The 23,129-nt window shown below is 40.1% G+C and overlaps 1 protein-coding gene, 1 non-coding gene and 1 pseudogene across 4 annotated transcripts; all 3 read left to right on the top strand.

Annotated features, from left to right (window-relative positions):
- Positions 1-2,175: 2,175 nt before the first annotated feature.
- Positions 2,176-3,593, top strand: LOC116534432 (annotated as a pseudogene). Its single transcript, XR_004261713.1, has one exon. The product of XR_004261713.1 is annotated as a keratin, type I cytoskeletal 18 pseudogene (transcript).
- Positions 3,594-8,711: 5,118 nt separating this feature from the next.
- Positions 8,712-22,260, top strand: OSTC (oligosaccharyltransferase complex non-catalytic subunit). Of its 2 annotated transcripts, XM_032254814.1 has the most exons (4): positions 8,714-8,918; positions 13,841-13,934; positions 15,797-15,994; positions 21,683-22,260. In XM_032254814.1, exons 1-4 carry the CDS (start codon positions 8,780-8,782, stop codon positions 21,699-21,701), a joined length of 450 nt encoding a protein of 149 aa, XP_032110705.1. In that variant the 5' UTR covers positions 8,714-8,779; the 3' UTR covers positions 21,702-22,260. The 2 variants fall into 2 exon arrangements, with proteins under 2 accessions (XP_032110706.1, XP_032110705.1); XM_032254815.1 differs by lacking the exon at positions 15,797-15,994 and having other exon boundaries at positions 8,712-8,918.
- LOC116534475 lies at positions 10,476-10,582 on the top strand. Its single transcript, XR_004261743.1, has one exon. It is a non-coding gene; the product is annotated as a U6 spliceosomal RNA (small nuclear RNA).
- Positions 22,261-23,129: the final 869 nt, after the last annotated feature.

The raw sequence follows: 23,129 nt of genomic DNA, 5'->3' as shown, positions 1-23,129 counted from the left end.
CCTCTCTTTCCAGAGGGGTCAAGCCCTATATTTATTTATAATCAAATTATCATATTTCTGTCTGCACAGAAAGATCTTCTATAATATTTGCTTTACCACCGCCCTCCCTGCTCTCCTCACTCCCAATCTGTCTCAGCTCCTCGCTTTCTTTTATCTGGACTTCCACACTAAGGTACTAAAAGGCATCTCTGCTTTAAGTCTTTCTGTCATCTCATCTATTCTTTCAAACACAATACTAATCATTTCAATGTTTAAAATCCTTCAATACTTCTTTATGCCTATATCATGAAATCTAAAAGTATCATGACATTGAAAGAGCCTTCCTAGTCAGGCTTCTTCTTTTTTAGGTCGCATCTCCACTTTTACTCCCTCGTCATCACCATCACTCTGTCATCACCTTCTTTGGGGCTTTCCTATCTCTCTGCCTTTGCTCAGGCTTGTCCACATGGCTGAAAAGCCTTTTCCCAACCCAGGAATCCAGCTCTTCCATCAATACTTCAGCTCAAATGTGAGCACTTCTGTAAGCCTACCTTTTCCTACGTGTGAGAGTTTTTTTGTTTTTTGTTTGTTTTTTTGTTTGTTTTTTCAGATGGAGTCTTGCTGTGTTGCACAGGCTGAAGTGCAACAGCACAATCTCGGCTCACTGCAACCTCTGCCTCCTGGGTTCAAGCAATTTTCCTGCCTCAGCCTCTGAGTAACTGGGATTACCGGCATGAGCCACCATGCCCTGCCTACTGGTGAGAATTAATCACTATTTCCTCAGGTCTCTCAAAGCCCAATTGGCCCAAACCTCCAATAGCCATATGCTTCTCAGGCAGTTCTGCCATTGTGTGCATTCTCTTCAGACTAGGATAACAGTTTCTTGGGGACAGGAGTTATGCATTAGTTATCTTAGCACTGCCAGCATTTAGGGCAGCTTGTTTCTGCTACATGCTCCATAAATGCTTGATGAATGAATGAATGAGTGGTGAACATTGTCATCACCAGCACTATTGTTTACTGTCTTTTTGTTGGTTTGTTTGATTTTTTGAATGGACAGATGTCCAAAATAGCTGTCTCCCCAAAGACAAGAAACAAACTCCTTTTATCCATTTTTGGGTGATAATCATCTCTCTTCTGGATGAGTCATATTCCCTCTTTGATATTCAGTGACTTAAATCCTGAGCGCTTAAACACTATCAACAAATTGTATATTACATTTGGTAGGAGAATGGGAGCCTGAAAAAAATTGGTTAATATATTCAAAAATATATTTGTATCAAAATAAGAATATACTCTTATTACAGTGCTTATTTCTGAAGCTGCTTACATGGTCATAGCTGGTATTTATAATTACATTCTTCTACTACCCATTTCACATTCTCTTTGCCCTCAGCAAAAATCTCAGCTGGTTGTGGTTTCTTGCCTGCTGGAGTGACCTAAACCTTAATCCCTGAAAAGTCTAAGCCACTAACAGTCCTGCCTCTACTGGGTTGTTGTAATTTTCCATTGAAGTTTATTACAGGATAAGGGATTACTAAGGCATCTCGGGAGATCTACTGCATTCTAGACACACTCCTCCTTGCTGCCATTTTGTGATGCCAATCTCATTTCCCATTAACTGTTAAGATAAATCTGCCTAGCCAATAAAGAATTCTTTTGTTTTTTGATTCATTGGCATGAGGATTTGTGAAGTGGCTAGCTGACAGTCTCATCTCTCAAATTAATAGAACCATTAATGTGTTACTTGGTGGAAGTCTTCCTCCTTTGGTACTAATACTTCTAGATCAGTAGAGCCCAAAGTTGAGTAAAAGTGAGAGGAGCCATTCCCATTTCCTACACATGATTTCTGGACTTGTGAATTCTGACTGTGAGAGAACTATGCTGATTAGTGATTTGCAGCACGTATGCATGTTAGAAGACATGGGCCTGCTCCCAAAGGGGTTGCCATCATAACTGAGTTTTCAAAAGACCATTCCATCATTCCACATACTAAGATTAGTGAGTTTCATGAACATGAGCCAATGGCAATTCATTTGCTGTCAGATGAATTCCTTGGCCAGAGGCAATGCTGTATAGTAAACCATGGTGATGAATGTGGCATTCCCTAGGCCTACAGAACAGTGATTTTGGTAGCAGCATTGTGGGTAAGGAAGGAAACTTGGTTTTAGTGTGTTTACTTCAGTAAAAACAAGGTCGGCAAAGCCTGAGTCCTGTCCTCTCGCTCTCCTCCCCGGGCAGCATGAGCTTCACCGCTGGCTCCAACTTCTGCACCAACTACCGGTCCGTGGGCTCTGTCCGGGTGCCCAGCTACGGCGCCCGGCAGTCAGCAGCGTGGCCAGCGTCTATGCAGGCGCCGGGGGCTCTGGTTCCCGCATCTCCGTGACGCGCTCTGCCAGCTTCCGGAGCGGCGTGGGGGTAGGGGGTCTGGCTGCGGGAATAGCCAGGGGTCTGGCAGGAATGGGAGGCATCCAGAATGAGAGGGGGACCATGCAAAGCCTGAACGACCGCCTGGCCTCCTACCTGGACAGAGTGAGGAGGCAGCAGACCGAGAACCGGAAGCTGGAGAGCAAAATCCGGGAGCACCTGGAGAAGAAGGGACCCCAGGTCAGACACTGGGGCCATTACTTCAAGACCATGGAGGACCTGAGGGCTCAGATCTTCGCAAATACTATGGACAATGCCCACATCGTTCTGCAGATTGACAATGCCCGTCTTGCTGCTGATGACTTTAGAGTTAAGTATGAGACAGAGCTGGCCATGCGCCAGTCTGTGAAGAGCGACACCCATGGGCTCCGCAAGGTCATCGATGACACCAATGTCACTCGGCTGCAGCTGGAGACAGAGATCGAGGCTCTCAAGGAGGAGATGCTCTTCATGAAGAAGAACCATGAAGAGGAAGTAAAAGGCCTACAAGCCCAGATTGCCAGCTCTGGGTTGGCCATGGTAGTAGACGTCCCCAAATCTCAGGACCTTGACAAGATCATGGCAGAAATCTGGGCTCAATATGACGAGCTGGCTCGGAAGAACCGAGAGGAGCTGGACAAGTACTCTACTCAGCTGATTGAGGAGAGCATCATAGTGGTCACCACACAGTCCACTGAGGTTGAAGCTGCTGAGATGACGCTCACAGAGCTGAGACCTACAGTCCAGTCATTGGAAATCGACCTGGACTCCATGAGAAATACAAAGATCAGCTTGGAGAACAGCCTGAGGGAGATGGAGGCCCACTATACCCTGCAGATGGAGCAGCTCAACGGGATCCTTCTGCACCTGGAATCAGAGCTGGCACAGTCCCAGGCAGAGGACAGCGCCAGGACCAGGAGTAGGAGGCTCTGCTGAACATCAAGGTCAAGCTGGAGGCTGAGATCACCACCTACCGCCGCCTGCTGGAAGATGGAGAGGACTTCAGTCTTGGTGATGCCCTGGACAGCAGCAACTCCATGCAAACCATCCAAAAGACCACCACCAGCCGGATAGTGGATGGCAAAGTGGTGTCTGAGACCAACTACACCAAAGTTCTGAGACATTAGGCCAGCAGAAGCAGGGGACCCTTTGGGGAGCAGGAAGCCAATAAAAAGTTCAGAGGTAAAAAAAAAAAAAAAAAATACAACCAAGCGCCTACTGGACTATAGAATAGTTTCATATTGTGGGCTCGTTGGTTTCTTCTATGGCAGACTGGGCACCCAGCTGTGGATCTAGTCAGATCAGCCTTAGTGAATGAAAGGCTGTGCATAGCTTCCATCCCTCCTGCCATGGCCACTTCGTCTGTAGGCCCTTTGGACACAAGTGGATAGGGAAAGAGGCTAACTGATGTCCACAGAATGGGCCATCTTGTCCACCTGATTCTAAAGCTCCTCCTATGCAGACGTTGCTCTTTGGTAGACACTCACATAAGGCACAGATATCTTTACATTGTGTACACCTACAGGAAGGTCTATCCACATGCCCGTCCTCCAGACCTCCTCAGTAATTTTCGTATTGTGTTTCTTCCCATTCCCCAACCATTTAACCAAATGATTGAACATGAATCACTGTAGATCTTCAACTCTTGCTATTGCTCCTTTCAGGCAAAATGAACAACCAGGTACACTGCTAAAGTTCTGCTCAATGGGAAGATTTTTTCTCACCACTTTCCTTCAGGCCTGCCCCTCTTTCTCAAAATGAGGCTGTTGTGCAAAGCCCTCTACTTTCAGAGAGTGTTGTGTGGAACTATCTGTAAATCAGGCTTTCTTCTTCAGTCAGCTGAACATAGGTTGGTTGAAGGTATAATGCCATAGATATACAGGTTTAGAGAAAGACACAGTGTGGCAAAAATGTGGGCCATGTGCATTTGGAACTACTTTTCGCACAGCTTACTTCTACCTTCAAGATCTACTTGAGTTTGATCTTAGGCACAACACTTTCATTTGATGATGGAATGCTGCTGTAGACACCCACATTTATTGGATGATAGATTAGACAATGCTAAATTGTCAAATGATGGGTAAAGTTTCATGGTAGCTTGTTGCCCATGGTCAATAGTTTAATCTCTACTAAGGCTCAGTGGCAAGCCTGAAGCCATTTGTCAATGGAGATTATTTCTCGGCAGAGGATGACATAGGTTTTCTCTGAAGCTCTAAAGCTCTGTGCCACAGTAGCTTGTCAAAAGCTTTATAAAGCATGCCTGTCTACCACAGACATTACAAGCAATATTGGATTTACTGAGTTATATGGCCCAAGTGGCAGAGCAGTTTGCTATGTTGAAGCACATGCTTATTCAGGATCCCAAAACTAGCAGCTTATTGGACTGCTCAGTAAATACATCAAAATAGTATGACCAAATGAGCTATATGCCTCCCAAACTCTAAGTGGTCCATCCGGATGTTGAGCATTGTGCAGCAAATATCTTTTATTTTGAAAGGGATATTTTACACGTTACAGATCACTTAGCCCTTAGACATTTCTCTGAGTGACCGTGACATTTTATTGTGCTTATTTTCCATCCTCTGACATGCATTTGTCCTACCAATTTATTTAGTGTAGTTGCTACTTAGATTACTGTGTCTAATTAGCATATTATAAATGTAATGCCATAGTGTGATATTTTGTGAATGAGAAGGCACTCAAGGTTCCTGAAAATCAGATTATGACATAGAGCTGCAGAATTAATATAATTCTGAGATAGAGGTGTGTTGCCAACTCTGCCAGCTGAAAGCAAACTTCTTCTGATGGTCTTTACCATAGGTATAAGTAGAAACAGCATTTGCCAAATCAACAGCTAACAGGTGCCACGGGATGTGCTGATATGCTTCAGCAACAAAACCACAAATGGAATAGCAGCTGCAATTGGCATTGCCATATGATTAAATTTACAATAATCCACTGTTGTTCTCCAAGGTACATCTTTCTCTTGCAAGGGCCAAGTCAACTGAGTGAAGGATGGCAGCAATCACCACTCAGCATCTTTCAAGTCTTTGATAGCACATCAGTCTCTGCAGTCACTTTAGATTTATTATTTCTGTAGGTAAAAGCAGTTCTACTGGTTACACTTAGACTTTCCTACCATAAAAGCCCTCCTGATTATATGAGTCAGGAAACCAATGTGGGGATTCTTCCATTTGCTGACTACATTTATTCCAATTTTGCATTCCAGAACTCAGTGATCTGGTTACCTCTAGAAGGAGAATTAAAATGAGAGTAGCGACAGTGGGAAACTTGTTCCATATGTATCTCTAGTATTTGAATAAATTAGATATTTTACATTAAGCATGTATCTATGTTTTACCTGCATATTTTTATTTCTTATTTTAATCATTTTTTATTTTTATGAGATGGAGTTTAGCTCTTATTGCCCAGGCTGGAGTGCAGTGGTGTGATCTCAGCTCACTGCAATCTCTGCCCCTGAGGTTGAAGCAATTCTGCTTCAGCCTTCCAAGTAGCTGGGATTACCAGCATACACCACCACACCTGGCTAATTTTGTATTTTATGGTAGAGACGGAGTTTCACCATGTTGGTCAGGCTGGTCTTGAACTCCTGACCTCAGGTTATCCAACCACGAAGGCCTCCCAAAGTGCTAGGATTATAGGCATGAGCCACTGTGCCTGGCCATTGCTAGCATAATTTTAAAAACAACCTTCAAAATGTAAAATAACTAAAACAGTAACACTAAACCCCACAATATTGCATTAGAAAGAGTTTTTATTTAGATCATGAGACATAATTGTGCTTCATATTCATGCTTATTCAAAACCTAGCCGGAAAGAGCATAATTCAAGAGACTCAACTGAACTGCAAAATGTCTTCATAAATAAAAAGACACATTAATATTATGTATTATTATCCTACAGAAAACAAAGCTACTAATTTCCTCTCTAACACATGTTTAAATAAACAGAAATCAATATTTGTAACCTTTGTAATTCTGGTTTGTTTAGAATTTAGTTAAAAACTTATTTGTGGGCTGGGCACGGTGGCTCATGCCTGTAATCTCAGCACTTTGGGAGGAAGAGGCAGGTGGATCATGAGGTCAAGAGATAGAAACCATCCTGGCCAACATAATGAAACCCCATCTCTACTAAAGATACAAAAAAATTATCTTGGCATAGTGGGCGTGCCTGTAGTCCCAGCTACTTGGGAGGCTGAGGCAGGAGAATTGCTTGAACCCAGGACGCAGAGGTTGCAGAGAGCCGAGATCACACCACTGCACTACAGCCTGGATGACAGACAGAAATTGTCTCAAAAAAAAAAAAAAAAAAATATATATATATATATATATATTCTCCAGGAGTCAGTTTTGTCGTATGCAAAGCAGTCATACTAGTATTTACCTAATTGTCATGAAGAATATATAAGTACAGATGTAAATCACTTAACATAGTATCTGCCATGCAGTGGTGAATTAACGTTAAATTCTTTTTTAAGTTATAAAGGAAATTTTAAAAATCTTTAATCCCTATGTTTTCCTCATTTTTCCAAAGCAAATTTTTAAAAATTATTTTCTTTATATCAAAGCAAAATATTTTAATTGTTCCAAAGTGTTCCTTATTTATAGAACTGTGGGAATTTCAGTAACATTCTGCTTTACAGTACCCAGAGAAACTTCCTACATATAAATGCTGGTTCTGGTGTAAATGCATTTCATTATTGGCGTTATCATTGGCTTCTACATAAGCTAAGATTTGTGTAGCTCCGTTAATACATAGGTAATAAGAGTCGGGGAGACTCTCACTAATGAACAGTAAGGGAAGCAAGCCTCATCTGTACTTAGAATTGGATGCTACAATGTTTTGATAGTATTTTCATTGTGGTCTTCAAACCATTTCTCAATAATTGAGTTGTGGGCTAATTAGAAGTACAGAACCAATACATGGCATATTGAAAAAAAAACTACGGGCTTAGCAACAAGCAAATAAAAAAATATAAAAACATTGGCTCTATAATGTGTCAGTATGCTCTGGATTTATGTAATCAGTGACTCTTAACTCTTGCTCCAAAAGGAAGTTAACATTTGTAGAGTCTTAAAAGATTGTATATTAAAAAAGCAAAACAGAAAACAAAAGATCTTTTAGACCTTCTAGTCCATCTCTAATGACTAACTCTCCATCATATATTTTCATCCATTTAGACTGTAAATGTTGCCCTGACCAGAAACGGTGGTGGTTCACACTAGGGTGCTATTGGTGGAATGGTGAGGGGCAGATGAATTGGAGATATTTTGGTAGTACAGCCAAAGAGACCTGCTAATATTTTGGACGCAGAAGGCTAGTAAGGAGACAAATCCAGATGACTAAGATTTTTGGCCAGAGTGACTTTACCATTTACCGACATACAGATGACCAAGGGAAGAGCAAAACTGAGAGGATGAGGTATTCAAAATAGTATTTTGGTCATGCCAAGCTATCAGCATTAAGGCATCCCTGTAGAGATGCCCTGTTGACATCTGTGATCCAGGCTGGATTTTTAAAAAAAATTGGTAATAGGCCGGGCGCGGTGGCTCACGCCTGTAATCCCAGCACTTTGGGATGCACCGGCGGGCGGATCACGAGGTCAGGAGCTCGAGACCAGCCTGGCCAACATGGTGAAACCCCTTCTCTACTAAAAATACAAAAATTAGTTGGGCGTGGTGGCATGTGCCTGTAATCCCAGCTACCCAGGAGGCTGAGGCAGGAGAATCGCTTGAAACCGGAAGGCGGAGGTTGCAGTGAGCCGAGATCGCGCCATCGCACTCCAGCTTGAGCGAAAGGGCGCTCCGTCTGAAAAAAAATTGATAATATATTACTTCAGCAATTATTCTTATTATTAAGTCTTATTATTACCATGACTACTTCATGAAGTAAAAGCTCAGCAGCCTCCGGCTTTCCCTATCCCTTTAAAAAAACGATTAAAGACATTTTTACACAAAAGTTCCCATTCATTCTCCGGTTCTGGGAACCGAAGCGTCTCCTGTCCAATCAACTTCCAAATTTCCTGCGTCAGCGAGTGGGAGGGGCTCAACTAGATTTGTCGACCTCCGCTTTTCTGGCTTGGCCACGTTAGAAGTCCTGCAGGTCCTTCAAGGTACGTAAATCACCTTTTATCCGTTAGAAAAAAGAGAACATATTATCACAATTTAAGTTTAATTAGATTAAATAACTTACAACACTTAATCATATTATTTGTTTGCTTTGTTTAGTTTCTTCTTTTTTTCTGTAAGTATAGAAACAGCCTCCGAGCTTTACGGATCTGCGGGTCCTTTCCCCGCGCACGCGCAGTTGTTAGGGAGGGCGGGCCTGTTTCCGGGTGGCGCGTGGGGCTTGAGGCCGCCTTGCTGCCACCAACATGGAGACTTTGTACCGTGTACCGTTCTTAGTGCTGGAATGTCCCAACCTGAAGCTGAAGAAGCCCCCCTGGCTGCACATGCCGTCGGCCATGACTGTGTATGCTCTGGTGGTGGTGTCTTACTTCCTCATCACCGGAGGTAACGCGGGCTGTCTGGGGCCCCAGAGGCTGAGGCGCGGAGAACTGACCAGCCCTGGGAGGCGGGTCTGTTCCGCTGACTCTCAGCGGCGGGTGAAGCATCGCTCTGCTTTGGATCTTTTCTGAGGGTGAAGGGAGTTCTGGGGTCCGGAGTGTTAACGTCCAAGTTTATTCGCCCTCACGCCCTGTCTTTTGTCTTGAGAGAATTCGTGTTCTCACTCCAATTGCCTTTCCGCTCCTTCTAGCCCCCTATCCCAGGGATCTGAGTCAAATATATTTTTCAAGCCTAAATTGTTGCTTTGTATCGCTTGCCATACGTTGTTTAACAAAGGTCCTGGGAAAGTCTAGTTTGGCCAACTCCGCTTCCATCGTTGGTCAAGAGCTTGTGGAACTTTTAAACTTGTCTTTGTCCGGGAACCGTGGAAGAGACTTTACAGTCTTTAGATTTGTTGGCTCAAACCAACGGTCCTGTGTTGCTTTTTGCATGATCTACAATAAATATGAATGGAATTTTCTGAAAATCACAGGTTTGATAAATATTTGAGATTGGAGATGAGATTTGCAGACGATACTGTATTTCAGTGGGCAGAGGTTGAGAAGTAAACAAGATAAATAGCATTACTATTAAATGCTTCTGAATTATCTATCATCTTATTCTGTCCTTTTCAGATAGAAAATTGCAAAGGGGCGTTGCCTTATGTACTGGTGAGTTGGCAGTCCGGCTACAGTTTTTTCAGAGCCACCACCCTTTCAGACCACAGTTCCAAGATTTACTTAGAGCTGTGCTACTGTATGTTTAGATGTACTTAACTCGGAAATTATTAAATTAATTTAGATTTGGGGAAGTGGTGTAGTTGGAAATTATAAAATTAAAGCTACAGATTTGGGACAGCAAAAGTAATTCTGCTTTTAAGGGAGTGGCCATATAATTGTTATTTTCATAGATGTTTTGTGAGAATAGTAGACACTGAAGGGGGAGGATTCAAACTGAGAGAACTGAGTTCTAGAAGGCATCTTTGAATTTACTGCCTTCCCCCAATCTAAAATAGTGAGAATTAACTTATGTTCATTTAAATAAATTACATTAAAATATCTGAGTTACTTTTAAATACTTTTTTGTTAACAAGATACTATCTATCATTGCAATAGCATTAACATTTGCTCAGCAAGTTAATAGCTACTATACTAAATAAACAAAATTTAAAATGCATGTGGCTTTTAAAAAATCATAGAGTTGTGGCCGGGTGCGGTGGTTCACCTAGCACTTTGGAAGACCAAGGCGGGTGGATCATGAGGTCAATTCGAGAACAGCCCACCCAACATGGTGAAACCCGGTGTCTACTAAAAATACAAAAAATTAGCCAGGCGTGGTGGCAGGTGCCTGTAATCCCAGTTACTCGGGAGGCTGAGGCAGGAGCATCGCTTGAACCCAGGAGGAGGAAGTTGCAGTGAGCTGAGATCACACCACCACACTCCAAGCTGGGTGACAGAGTGAGATTTTGTCTCAAAAAAAAATAAAGAGTTTTAAAAATAATATAGAATAATTTAATATTATTGAGTGCTCACTTTGACAGCACATATACTAAAATTTGAATGATACAGAGAAGATTACCATGGCCCCTGTGCAAGCATGACTTGCAAATTTGTGAAGTGTTCCGTATTTTGCACAGTTCACAGTTCACATAGGTCATTGGACCCCCCCCCCAAAAGAATGTCATTATTCAATAATAATAATGAATAATGCTAGTTTCTTTTTTGTAACCCTTACTTCCCTTAGAGTCGGATCCTTTACGAGAAGCCTCAGTTTTCTTTGTGACCCTCTTTTTTTCCCTGTTGATTACTGTGATGGGGAGATTCTTTCTCCTAACCTTGGTGGAAAGTGGAAAGGATGCCTTTTAGTGGCCAGGTCTATCAGGTATCTTGTATGATGATTTGGCTTTGCCACTGGTAGGGAAGAAGTCTCTTCTAAAAACTGAGTGCACCTTTATAAATAAACGGTATTTATTGCTGACAAATAGCAAATAGATATTGAGTCCCTGTTAAGTTCCAGGCACTAGGTACTGGAGATAATTGAACAAAACATAAGGACCTTAACTTCCTGAAGCTTGTAATGCCATAGTTGAGACAGGTTAAATGTCACATAATTTTTTTGTCCATTAAAAATGGCCACAAAAATGGGCTGGGCACAGTGGCTCACACCTGTAATCCAACACTTTAGGAGCCTGTGGCAGGTGGATCATTTGAGCCCAGAAGTTTGAGGCCAGCCTGGGCAACATGGTGAAACCCTGTCTCTACTAAAAATACAAAAAATTAGCTAGGCGTGGTGGTACACGCCTGTAGTCCCAGCTACTTGTGAGGCTGAGGCAGGAGAGTTGCTTATTCCTGGGAGGCAAATGTTTGCAGTGAGCCGAGATCATGCCACAGCACTTCAGCCTGGGCAACAGAGCGAGACTATCAAAAACAACAAACCCCAAAATTAGCCCAGCTTGGTGGTGCAGGAGGTTGAAGTGGTAGGATCGCCTGAGCCTGGGAAGCCAAGGCTGCAGTAAGCTGTGATTGTGCCACTGCACTCCAGCCATGGTGACAGAGCAAGACCTTGCCTCAAAAAATAAAAACAAACAAAAATGTGGTTACAAATATGGTGAAAGAACAAGAAGTTTTTGAGAAAATAAAGGGAGTTGGAAGCATCATCTGGATTGGGTGTGGTTCCTGAGGAAATGATATGTAAGCCAAAATCTGAAAGATTGGGGGAAAGGATATGCTAGGCAGAGGAAGAAGTGGGACATATATGTTACCAAGATACCACTTAGGTGGCTTTTGAAGTTGACTTAGACTATACTAGGTTTATGGCAATGGAGATTAGGAAAATAAAATGAAAGATCTGTTGGTAGTAGATTCAGTAGGTCTTGAGGAATTCATTGGGTTTAGGGGGAGAATGAAATGGGAAGGAATCTTACAGGTTTCTAGTTTGAGCACCTGAATAGTTGGAAGTATCATTTCCTCAGATTGAAGAAGCAGAGTTTTCGGTGGAGAATGGTGCACCAGAGGTTGTTTTGGGATATAATTAGTTGGATATGTCAAACATGCAGGAAGGAATCCAGACCTGAGAAAAGAGGCCTGTGTTGAATGAAGTTGGTCAACTAACAGACATTTCTGGAACTCCCATGAGACATTGAAGAGCATAGGCCAAGTCCCTGTTCTTAAGGAGCTTACATGTAATTCTAATGGTATTGGCATTATTTGAGAGACCTTGGCACATCACATCGAGAGTCTTTAGCACATAAAATTGAAAGCCCTGGAAGTTCACTCGAGGGAAGTAGAAGAGGACAGTGGACCGATCCCCGAGGGCCTCCAACATTTAGTGGTTTATAAAAGAAGAGACCCAATAGAGAGGTAGCAGGAAAACATGAAGAGGTATATCACAAAAGCCATAAGAAGAGGTGTTTTTCAAGAAATGGGTTTAGTAAATTGGATTGAGTGCTGCCAAGAAGTCTCCTAAGATGAGAACTGAAAAGTGTCCATTGAATTTGACAACATGGAGATCATTGGTGACCTTAGAAAGAGCAGTATCAATGGCAGAAGCCAGATTGGATTGAGTTAAAGAATGAAGGGTAAGTAAGGAAGGGGAGATGGCAAGTTTGCCTAAGTCTTCCAGAAGAAAGTCTGACTTCCTTTCAAAAAGGAAAGAGAGAAATAGGATGTTATCCAGGAGGATCCGAAGTCAAGGAGGGTTGATGTAGGTAAGGAGAGGTTGAAAATACAGGAGAGAGGAGAGATATCCAAAGGAATAAAGTCCCTGAGAATCCAAGTGGGAATGAACTCCTGATAGCCGCAGAAGGGATCCCACATAATAGGAGGTGTGAATCTTCCTCTGTGTAGCTAGAAAGGAGGTAAGGATGGATGCAGGTACCAGGTATTTGTAGATTGGTGAGGAGAAGACAAGAGAATTCCTATATGATTGTTTTTGTCAGGCTAGGATGAAGGAGATAGGCTTGTTATACTTATGAAAAGCTGGAGATGAAGACGTTCGAGAACAGTGGAGAAGGTAGAGTAGATACTGACAGTGAGAGATTGAGAAAACCGTTAGTGTTGATGAACATTAATGTTAATCACCATGATGACATTATGACATAATGGTGGATATTAATGTTAATGATTATGAATCTCTAGTATTGCCATTCTGCCTGATAGCATGGTTTTAAAATGTCTCCTTGTTTTACATTTAAGCCATTTCTCTAGTTATTTTTCAATTTATAGAAACAAATCTAATCGTATCTAAGACAATTTTTGTGAACTAAAATATAGCCTTTAATGTTAAATGTTTTTTATACTAAAGTAATTCCTGAGTATTAGCAACTGTTATTGGGTGAATTTCCTTTATGAAATTTGTACTTCTTTTAGATATCATATTGTTTTTGAAGTAATTTTAAAACATTGAGTTGAATGTCTGAATGATTTATTAGAACCTTAGATTAGTTGGGCCTCATTTGGTTATGATAATGCAATCAAAGCATTCCTATTTAAAAGTAAATAAACCTTGGCTGGACACAGTGGCTCACACCTGTAATCCCAGCACTTTGGCAGACCGAGGCGGGTGGAACACTTGAGGTCAGGAGTTTGAGATTAGCCTGACTAATATGGTGAAACCCTGTCTCTATTAGAAATACAAACATTAGCTAGGTGTGGTGGAGGGCACCTGAAGTCCCAGCTACTCCAGAGGCTGAAGCAGGAGAATTGCTTCAACCTGGGAGATGGAGTTTGCAGTAAGCCAAGATCGCGTCACTGCACTCTCAGCCTGGGAGACAGAGTGAGACTCTGTCTCCAAAAAAAAAAAAAAATGGTAAATGAACCTTAAGGGACAATGAAAACTGTAATCCTGTTTTTAGGAATACAATCTAATCTGTTCTATTGTCTTTCTTATAGGAATAATTTATGATGTTATTGTTGAACCGCCAAGTGTTGGCTCTATGACTGATGAACATGGGCATCAGAGGCCAGTAGCTTTCTTGGCCTACAGGTAAAAGATAACTTTTTGAACGATTTGGTGGTGGGAAAGAAGGTTGCTGGATATGCCTGCTTATTTAAAAATAGAGTGAAATTGGCTGAGCATGGTGGCTTACACCTGTAATCCTGGCACTTTGGGAGGCTAAGGCAGACAGATCACAAGGTCAAGAGATGAGGACTATCCTGGCCAACATGGTGAAACCCTGTCTCTATTAAAAATACAGAAATTGGCTGGGCGTGGTGGCGCACACCTGTAGTCCCAGCTACTCGGGAGGCTGAGGCAGGAGAATCACTTGAACCTGGGAGGTGGAGGTTGCAGTGAGCCAAGATTGTGCCACTGCACTCCAGCCTGGGTGACAGAGTGAGACTCTGTCTTAAAAGAAAAAAGAGTTAAACCTATGGGATCCATCTGTATTTAGACAATTGCTGTTTTAAAATGCTGAATTCTGAAATGGCAGAAAGTGAGTCAAGAGCAAGAGTACATTATTTATTTATTAAGAAATAAAGTAATTCATAATGATTGATGTATCACCAATTTACAGTAGAGTGTCAGTTTAAACAACATTTATTGATTGTTCTGGGGGTTAGTGAACCATAGCCACTTTTTTTTCCCTGAAATAAAGTTTTATTGGAGGTAAGCATGCCCATGTGCTATATATGATCTTCGGCTGCTTTCAAGCTACAGTGACCGAGTTGAATAAGTATGACACAAACCATATGGCCTGCAAGCCTAAGATATTTACTATATGGGCATTTAAAGAAAGTATTCCTGAACTATGCCCTGGACTATAATATTAAATAACAAAAATATTTTTGAGACTTGAGGGCTCTATTTCAGCAGTGAAACCCCATTCTAGTGTGGTTTTGTTCTTCTGAACAATGCTTATATTGCTTTCTAAATTTACTTGATAAATATCTACCTAAACATAGCCATATATTTTTATTTGCATTACTGCTATTTATGCCTAGAATATTTCTGGAAGGATTTACTGTTATTCTCTGTGGAGGGGAGTTAATGACAGGTTGATGGTAAGGAGGCCTTTCGTAGTGCCCTTTTTCATACTGTTTGAATTTTGAACCTGGTGCATATATTGCGTTTTCAATGAAAACAATTAATTGATCAAAAAAAAAAAAAAAAACCCTGTTTACATATGCCTATGTGTAATCATCTCTTTAATGAGAAATTTTCTTTTTGAGGTCCCTGAGCTATGACAATTTGATCAAAACTCTGTATCCCTAGAAAAATATCACACACACACACACACACACACACACCACACACACACACACACACACACACACACACACACAACTCTTTTACATATAAGGGCTTATAGCTCACTGAAGTTCTTGTGGGATTCATGGAACCTTAACTGAAGAACACTTGCTTTTTAAAATATTTCCATTTGAAACGAGAAGTTTATTATTATTAACATAAAACTTCAAGAAACACATCTGACCAATTAAAAATTAGTTTGAAATTGATAGTAGAAATTTAAATAGCATAACTTTTTAAAAAGCTAAGCTAAAGTTCTGGGTAAAGCATTCATATACAATATGAGTATTTATATAAATGATTGTGTTAGTTGAGGTTTTACAACTTTTTTTGAATGTGAACTCCATGAAGACAGATTTTTGTCTGTTTTATTTATTGTTGTATCCCCCAGGACCTAAAACAGTGCTTGCTACCAAATAGACTCAATAAATATTTGTTGAATGGACAGATGACTATCCAGAGGTGTAGTAAAATAGTTGTAAGAGTAAGAATAAGAAATTTAGCACAGAAATGTCTTAGCACAATGGAAATAGGAATTTCAACTTAAGGGGAAACATTTCTATTGATTATCTTCCTATGGTCATTCTTTTCTTTTCCAGAGTAAATGGACAATATATTATGGAAGGACTTGCATCCAGCTTCCTGTTTACAATGGGAGGTTTAGGTTTCATAATCCTGGACCGATCGAATGCACCAAATATCCCAAAACTCAATAGATTTCTTCTTCTATTCATTGGATTCGTCTGTGTTCTATTGAGTTTTTTCATGGCTAGAGTATTCATGAGAATGAAACTGCCGTAAGTTATTTGTGTAATCAGCAACTTATGTAGCAAACTGATAAAATGATTACCTGGAAAACATAAAGTCATATGAGATTTAATTTACTTTCATTTACACCGGTGAAAAATCCAGAAACCAAATGTATCTGTGACTTGGTCAAGGGTATAGCTGTAGTTAATAAAAATGGAAGCCAATAGATCTTCTTAGTTGTTATCCCCATGAAGTTTCATGAGAAAATGTAGTTAGTTTGTCCTGGCATTAATGACTGAAGATAGTCATTGTTTCTTTAAAATGCCTTTTGGCTAATCTGTAACACAGGATTCTAGTAGTAATAATGGTAGGGAATAGCTTCAAATCATTCATTGTTGCTGTTCTTTGAATACTGGTGGGAAGAAAACCCATTATGCCTTGCATGGGAAAGGAGAGTTATTGCCCTTCAAAAAGATGGGAAAAGAATGTTTATGTGTGTGTGGGTGTGTGTGTGTGTGTGTGTGTGTGTGTGTGTGTGTGTGTGTGTGTGTGTTTAATGTGTATTTAAAGATTATTTTTATTCAGAAAACTTTCAGTATCTTTAGAAGAAAAATAAATTGGCTTATGGCATCTTTTATAATTCCGTTTATGATTATTTACTTGAAATATGAACAGATATAATCACATTTCCATATATTCTGATTTAATCTATGGTGCATTAGTAACTATAGTAACAGCAGGAAATTTGGGCAAGCATAGTCCAAAGATTAGCTCTTAGTATTTTCTTTTTTAGGGACTGTGTTAAACATCAAGTGTCAACTATTCTGATTCTTAGTGTGTTTGAGTTTTACAAATTCACTTGTATTGTGACTTAACCTGTCCGTTTTCTGTAACACACCTGGAGTAGAATGGGCAAAAGTACTTATCCCACAATCATCACGTTCCCATTTTAGCGCTGGCAGGATGGGAGGGAGAGCGTGGAGTTCTTTGTCAGCTGAATATCTGTGTGCCCATGTAGCTGCCTCAGTTTTCTCTGGCAGCAGCGCTTATTTTCATTTGGGGAAAGCATTTCTGGCCGTTAGCTAAGTTGTATGAAGACTAAGGTACTCCAGCCTCTTCTTTTTGTTCCTTGTTTTTCTGCTCCTAGTGGAAGTAAGTCACCATAGCATGGTAAGGTATACTGGTATAGAAGAGACTGAAAGTTTTCGTTAGCAGAGCAAGAGGAGATTCCCAGGGAGGATAAAGAGGTTATTGAAAAATAGTGAATCGTCATTAGATTGTCTTTAGCCGCCACTCTCAGGGCAGCTTTAACTTAAAAGCAGAATCTTTGTTTTTGTTTTTTTTGAGATGGAGACTTGCTCTGTCACCCAGGCTGGAGTGCAATGGCATGATCTCAGCTCACTGCAGCCTCCCTCTCCCAGGTTCAAACCATTCTCCTGCCTGAGCCTCCTGATTTGCTGGGATTACAGGCATCTGCCACCATGCCCAGCCAAAAGCAGAATCTTAAAAATTAAAAAAATAAAATAAAAGGTGGCCTGTGGTGGCATGGTAATGAATGCTCTAAAATTAGGCAAGGTGTTCAGTTGGAGAAGGAGGGATGGGTTCCTACATTCAGGCAAGTCTGTTATAAAGCTGTCTAAAACTGCTTGAAATACATACCATCATATAATTGAGGACAAAAGGCCTGCCTTATTCCAGCTAGCAAAAATGGTCTTTTAGCAATTTCGCCTAGTGTTTATTAAGCTTGAGAAGAAAAGCTAAGAAGCTTCTGGATAAATCCTGAGATCATGTTCAGAAAGTAAGTTCTCTAAAAGGGAGAAAAGAATAAAAAATACGAATGTAATATTTAAACTAACATCATTTAGGGAATGATTTGATACACATATGTGATTTCATGTAATTGAAATTTAGCCCTATAAATACTAAATCATTTTATTCATTTTTGGCAGACCTCTTTCTAAAGCATTTATTGTATTACACATTAACACTCAAATTTGTATACAGCAAATATTTATTATTTGATACCTATTATTTACTGGACACTGTGAGATTAAGCATAATTTAACCTTGACTAAGGATCATTTTACATCTCTGTTATACTTTTATAGTTATAGTTATAAAAGTTATAGTACTACTTTTCAGTTTTGGGCTGCCACTTATTAACTCTTGAGACTTGGGATTAGTTCTGTGAACTCTCTTGGCCTCAGGTTCCAAACCTGTTTAATGAAGTATTAATAATATAGCTTGGGAGTTACAGTTGTCAAGATTAAATGAGAAGGTATGCTGTCAAGCATAATTTAAGAGTTAATCAATGTCAGTGTTTTCATTCTAAAGTTAGAGTCCTAAAAGTTCTGTGTTTCAAGTTAGATTATGACCACAGTTTCAAAAATACATGAATAAACCATTACTGTTTCTAAAAGAAGAAAGTCAGGTTTCCATTTCTCAGACCATTGGAATAGGTAGTACACCAGCAGTGAGGAGACTTGTATTTTAATGCTGGTTCTGTTATTTTCTGGCCTTGTGATTTTGAGCAAACCACTCAATTGCTGTCACACTCTTTAACTGTAAAATGAGACTAATCCTTGTTTCACACACTTTTTTAAGATTGTTGCAAGGGTTAAATGCAATAATACATGTGATAGTGTTTTGAGAAACCTTTGTTAGTACTATAACCTAGCACAGTGCTTGCCTTAATTTACAGAAGGCACTGAGTGATTATTGAAAGAATGGCCTTAAAATAAAGATTAAATAGAAGATCCTTCATGGTGGCTTCTCCTGTTTCTAGTTGGTTTTTGACTTCTTGTTTTACTTTTTATTGTATTTATCTGCAATTTTATTTATGTAAAATTCTCACAAGCCTGAATATAAGATTATGAAATTTTCCGGGTCAATGAGAGGGAGCTAATGATTGTAATATAATAAGTGTATTTCAGCCATTTTATTTTTATTCCTTACCAAGAAGTATAGTAATTTATTTGTTCTTTTCTTTTTTCTAACATGCTATCTTTATAGCATTATAATATTTTTTAGTATCTCTAAAATTTTCCTTAAGGTTTTAAGTTTGGCAGCTTTGAACGGGACATGTGTATTTAAATATTCTTTTCTCTCCACATATAGGTTGACAAGCGTAGGTCACCCACTAGTTACAAGGAAGGATACTATAATATATAACTGAATTAAGAGATAGATATAGAATACAAAGTGTATATTCACATATAGGAGTATGCACATGACAGGAAGTTACTCCTAATGAGTCCTTAATACCCTTGTTTCATAGCGTAAGCTAGCTGTTGGGTACTATCTACTATACAGTGCAGGTATTAGTAGATACTTGCTTAAAATCTTTTTGAAACTTTTTGTGTGTGTGTGAAGCTTATGTTTTAAAGTATCCTTTTTGTGACATATCAGGCATTACAGTAGCAAATTTATGTGAGGGCTTTAAAGTCAGTGTATATAAAAAGTTTTTAGAGAACCTTTTTATTTTGTAATTTTTGTTTAGTTTTGGAGTGGGGACGAGGTGAAAAGTATCAGGTTGTAAAGGTGGTTGTGGTAGATGAAAGTTCTCTTTCCTCAGCATATGGATTGGCCAGGCTGATACAACAGAAAGAAAAGGTTTGAGTTCTAGGTTGATTGCACTGGCTGAACATAAGTCTAAGTCGTGTAGGGAGTCAAGTGAGTTCAGAAGCTAAGAGGGAGGAAACTCATGTTCTTGAGTGTTTGCTGTGTGCCAAACACTGGAGGAGACATCAGTAGTATTAAGTAGTTTTTAAACCCTATGTTACCAGTGAAGAAACTTGGGACTCTAAAAATAGCAGCTAACATTTGAATTATAACTATGAGTAGCAGTACTGTATGAGTAGATGCTCTTATAATCCTTAAAACCGTTTGAGGTAACTCCATTTTACAGATGAGGAAACTGAGTGAGTTTTGCCCAGGCTCACTTACACAGTAAGTGGTAGAAGCAGGGTCAAACAGAGAGGTGTTTTGAAGAAGCTGTAGGTGAGTACAGGGTATAGTAACCGCCCCCCTCCCCTCGCCTTTTTTTTTGAGACAGAGTTTCTCTCTTGTTGCCCAGGCTGAAATGCAATGGCGTGATCTCGGCTCACTGCAACATCCGCCTCCTGGGTTCCAGCGATTCTCCTGCCTCAGCCTCCCAAGTAGCTGGGATTACAGGTGTCTGCCACCACGCCCAGCTAATTTTTGTAGTTTTAGTAGAGACAAGGTTTTTGCCGTGTTGGCCAGGCTGGTCTCAAACTCCTGACCTGGTGATCCACCCACCTTGCCCTCCCAAAGTGCTAGGATTACAGGCATGAGCCACTGTGCCTAACCCAGTAAAAACCCTTTCTTAATGTGGATACTTGTACAGAATTTTTCCAATTTTTCCATTTTTTCCCGATCCTGCAGATCCTTAATTAATAATAGACTTTAAGGGTTTATTGCCAAAGGAAAGGTTTGGAACTTTGTAATACCAGATTTAATGCTTTAATTTAAAGGGGATTTCAGGGTCTAACTTGCACATTTAATAAAGGATCTCCTATTTGACCAGCATGAAGTTTGACCATACCAGCAGGTACAAGGTAAAGCTCCTAACTGTTATCCAGACATTTCCTAAAGTATTAGAGGTTCAGGGACAGATGTTTGTGCACACTGTTTTTTGAAGTCTCAAAGGCTCACCTTCTAGGCCTGAATGGCTTCTGATTTTCCCACTTCTCTTCTGGTAATATTAGGGTTTTTAGAAATCCAAACCAGTTTCTTCCCATAAAAAACAGTTTGATTTTTGTTGTACTTCTGAGATCCCAAAGTAGATTGATTTTGGCTCTTAACTTTAACCTTTGGATACCATTTTCTTTTCCTTCCTTCCTTTTCTTATTCTGTGTTTAGAATATTGCTTTGTAACTTTAAGAGGGAAGGGCTGGGGGTGGTGGGTCACGCCTATAATCCCAGCGCTTTGGGTGGCTGAGGTGGGTAGGTTACCTGGCGGGTGGTGGGGAGGTGTTCGAGACCAGCTTGGCCAACATGATGAAACCCCGTCTCTACTAAAAATACAAAAATTAGCTGGGTGTGGTGGTGGGTGCATGTAATTCCAGCTACTCGGGAGGCTGAGGCAGGAGAATCGCTTGAACCTGGGAAGCGGAGGTTGCAGTGAGCCGAGATCACGCCATTACACTGCAGCCTGGGCAACAAGAGCGAATCACCATCTCAAAAGAAAAAAATTAAAAATAAAAAAACTTTGCTGGGCCTCAGGCTTGTAATCCCAGCACTTTGGGAGGCCAAGGCCGGCTGACCGACTGAGGTCAGGAGTTTCAGATCAGCCTAGCCAACATGGTGAAACACTGTCTCTACTAAAAATACAAAAATTAGCTGGGCATGGTGGTAGGCACCTGTAATCCCAGCTACTTGGGAGGCTGAGGCAGGAACCACTTGAACCAGGGAGGTGGAGGTTGCAGTGAGCCGAGATCACGCCGTTGCACTCCAGCCTGGGTGGCAAGAGTGAAACTTAGTTCCCCGGCCCCCCTCCCCGGACAAAAAAAAAAAGAGGGAAGGTTAGTAGAATAAAGGCTTAGTAATTTATTTGTATATTGGGATGAGGGGGGCCAGATATGAAATAAGGACCATAATGAAGAATCATGTAATTATAATTTTGGATTGTCAGTTGATAAATCATAAAATTTGTTTTGGCATTTTGAAACATTGCTTCCTTTTTACTTTTTGTACTTATAATTTTATTTCTGCAGGGGCTATCTGATGGGTTAGAGTGCCTTTGAGAAGAAATCAGTGGATACTGGATTTGCTCCTGTCAAGGAAGTTTAAAGGCTGTACCAATCCTCTAATGTGAAATGTGGAAAAGAATGAAGAGCAGCAGTAAAAGAAATATCTAGTGAAAAAGCAGGAAGTATATTGAAACTTGGACTAGAATTTCTTTCTTGGTTTAAAGAGACAAGTTGATCACAGTATTTTTTTTTCCTGCTGACCTACTGCTATACCAATGATGTTGAGTGGCATTTTATTCTTAGTTTTTTATTTCTTAGAGAAAGTATACTCCATATCTACAACTATAATACCAAATAAAGTGATTATTTTTTACAACCCCCTTAACATTTTTTGGAAATGACATTCAGATTTTCAGAAATTAACATAAAATCAAGAAGCAAGACTCCATAAGCTAAGAACTCTGGACAGCTGATCAGATTTACCTATGGTGCTTTGCCTTTAACTAGAGTGTGTGATGGTAGATTATTTCAGATATGTATGTAAGACTGTTTCCTGAACAATAAGATGTATGAAAGGAGCAGAAATAAATACTTTTTCTAATGAATACCTTTTATATTTGGTTTTTAAATGACAGTGTTAAGTTTTTGGTCTATTAATCATCCAGTCTCATCTTCTGACTTTCTTTAGCTACTTTTGGTAGCCTGTATAATTGGCAGGATGCTTTCAGAGGTAGCATCTTTATATCCTTGCACATATTCAAGCACAGACTGAATATCTATGTCAGAGTTGTAAATGTGAATGTGCAGTTGAAAGTTCCCTTCAGGTGTTCATTTTCAGTAGATGACACATTTTGAGCACACGTAAAAACATCTCTGGACCAGTCTGGTCTTAATTTCTTCAATCCAGTCCTTTCAGTTCTCCCTGATGGGCCGTGGGCTTCACCTCTGATGGCTCAATCCATTGTTTCCTAAGGTCTTCAAGTTTATAGTGAAATTTCCTCTCAAATGGGCTTTTTTCCTGCTTATTCCAAGGCTGATTTAATTCTAACCATTTTTTAAGTAAAAAAAAAAGACATTCATTTATTCAGAAAGTTCTGAGTACCTTTTTCATGCTAGGCAGCACTGAGGATGTCATGGTGGGTAAAATGAATAAAGGCCGTGCCCTTATAGAGCTTACATTCTTGTGGGAGAAATCAGTCAGTGGACCTAAAATGTTTTAAACTGTCAGATACTAATAAATGCAACAAAGGGGAGAAAAGCAAGGCAAATGGTCTGTATTACAGAGAATAATTGGAGAGATGGAGAAAAAGGGTTGCTATATTCCGAGACTTGAGAAAGGAAAACAGGACCTGTATGTACTTACCAACTTAAAATGCTTGATTCAGTAGTAAGAACCTTTTTTTTTTTTTTTTTTGGTCATTTGCTATATTTTAAAACCTTGTTCAAACTAGGTGGACAGGAACTAACTCAT

The sequence above is a fragment of the Sapajus apella genome, unplaced genomic scaffold (genome assembly GCF_009761245.1).
Source record: "Sapajus apella isolate SASKATOON/1434 unplaced genomic scaffold, GSC_monkey_1.0 scaffold87, whole genome shotgun sequence".
NCBI classification, from domain to species: Eukaryota; Metazoa; Chordata; class Mammalia; order Primates; family Cebidae; genus Sapajus; species Sapajus apella.
This window is presented reverse-complemented; position numbering and strand designations above follow the sequence as displayed.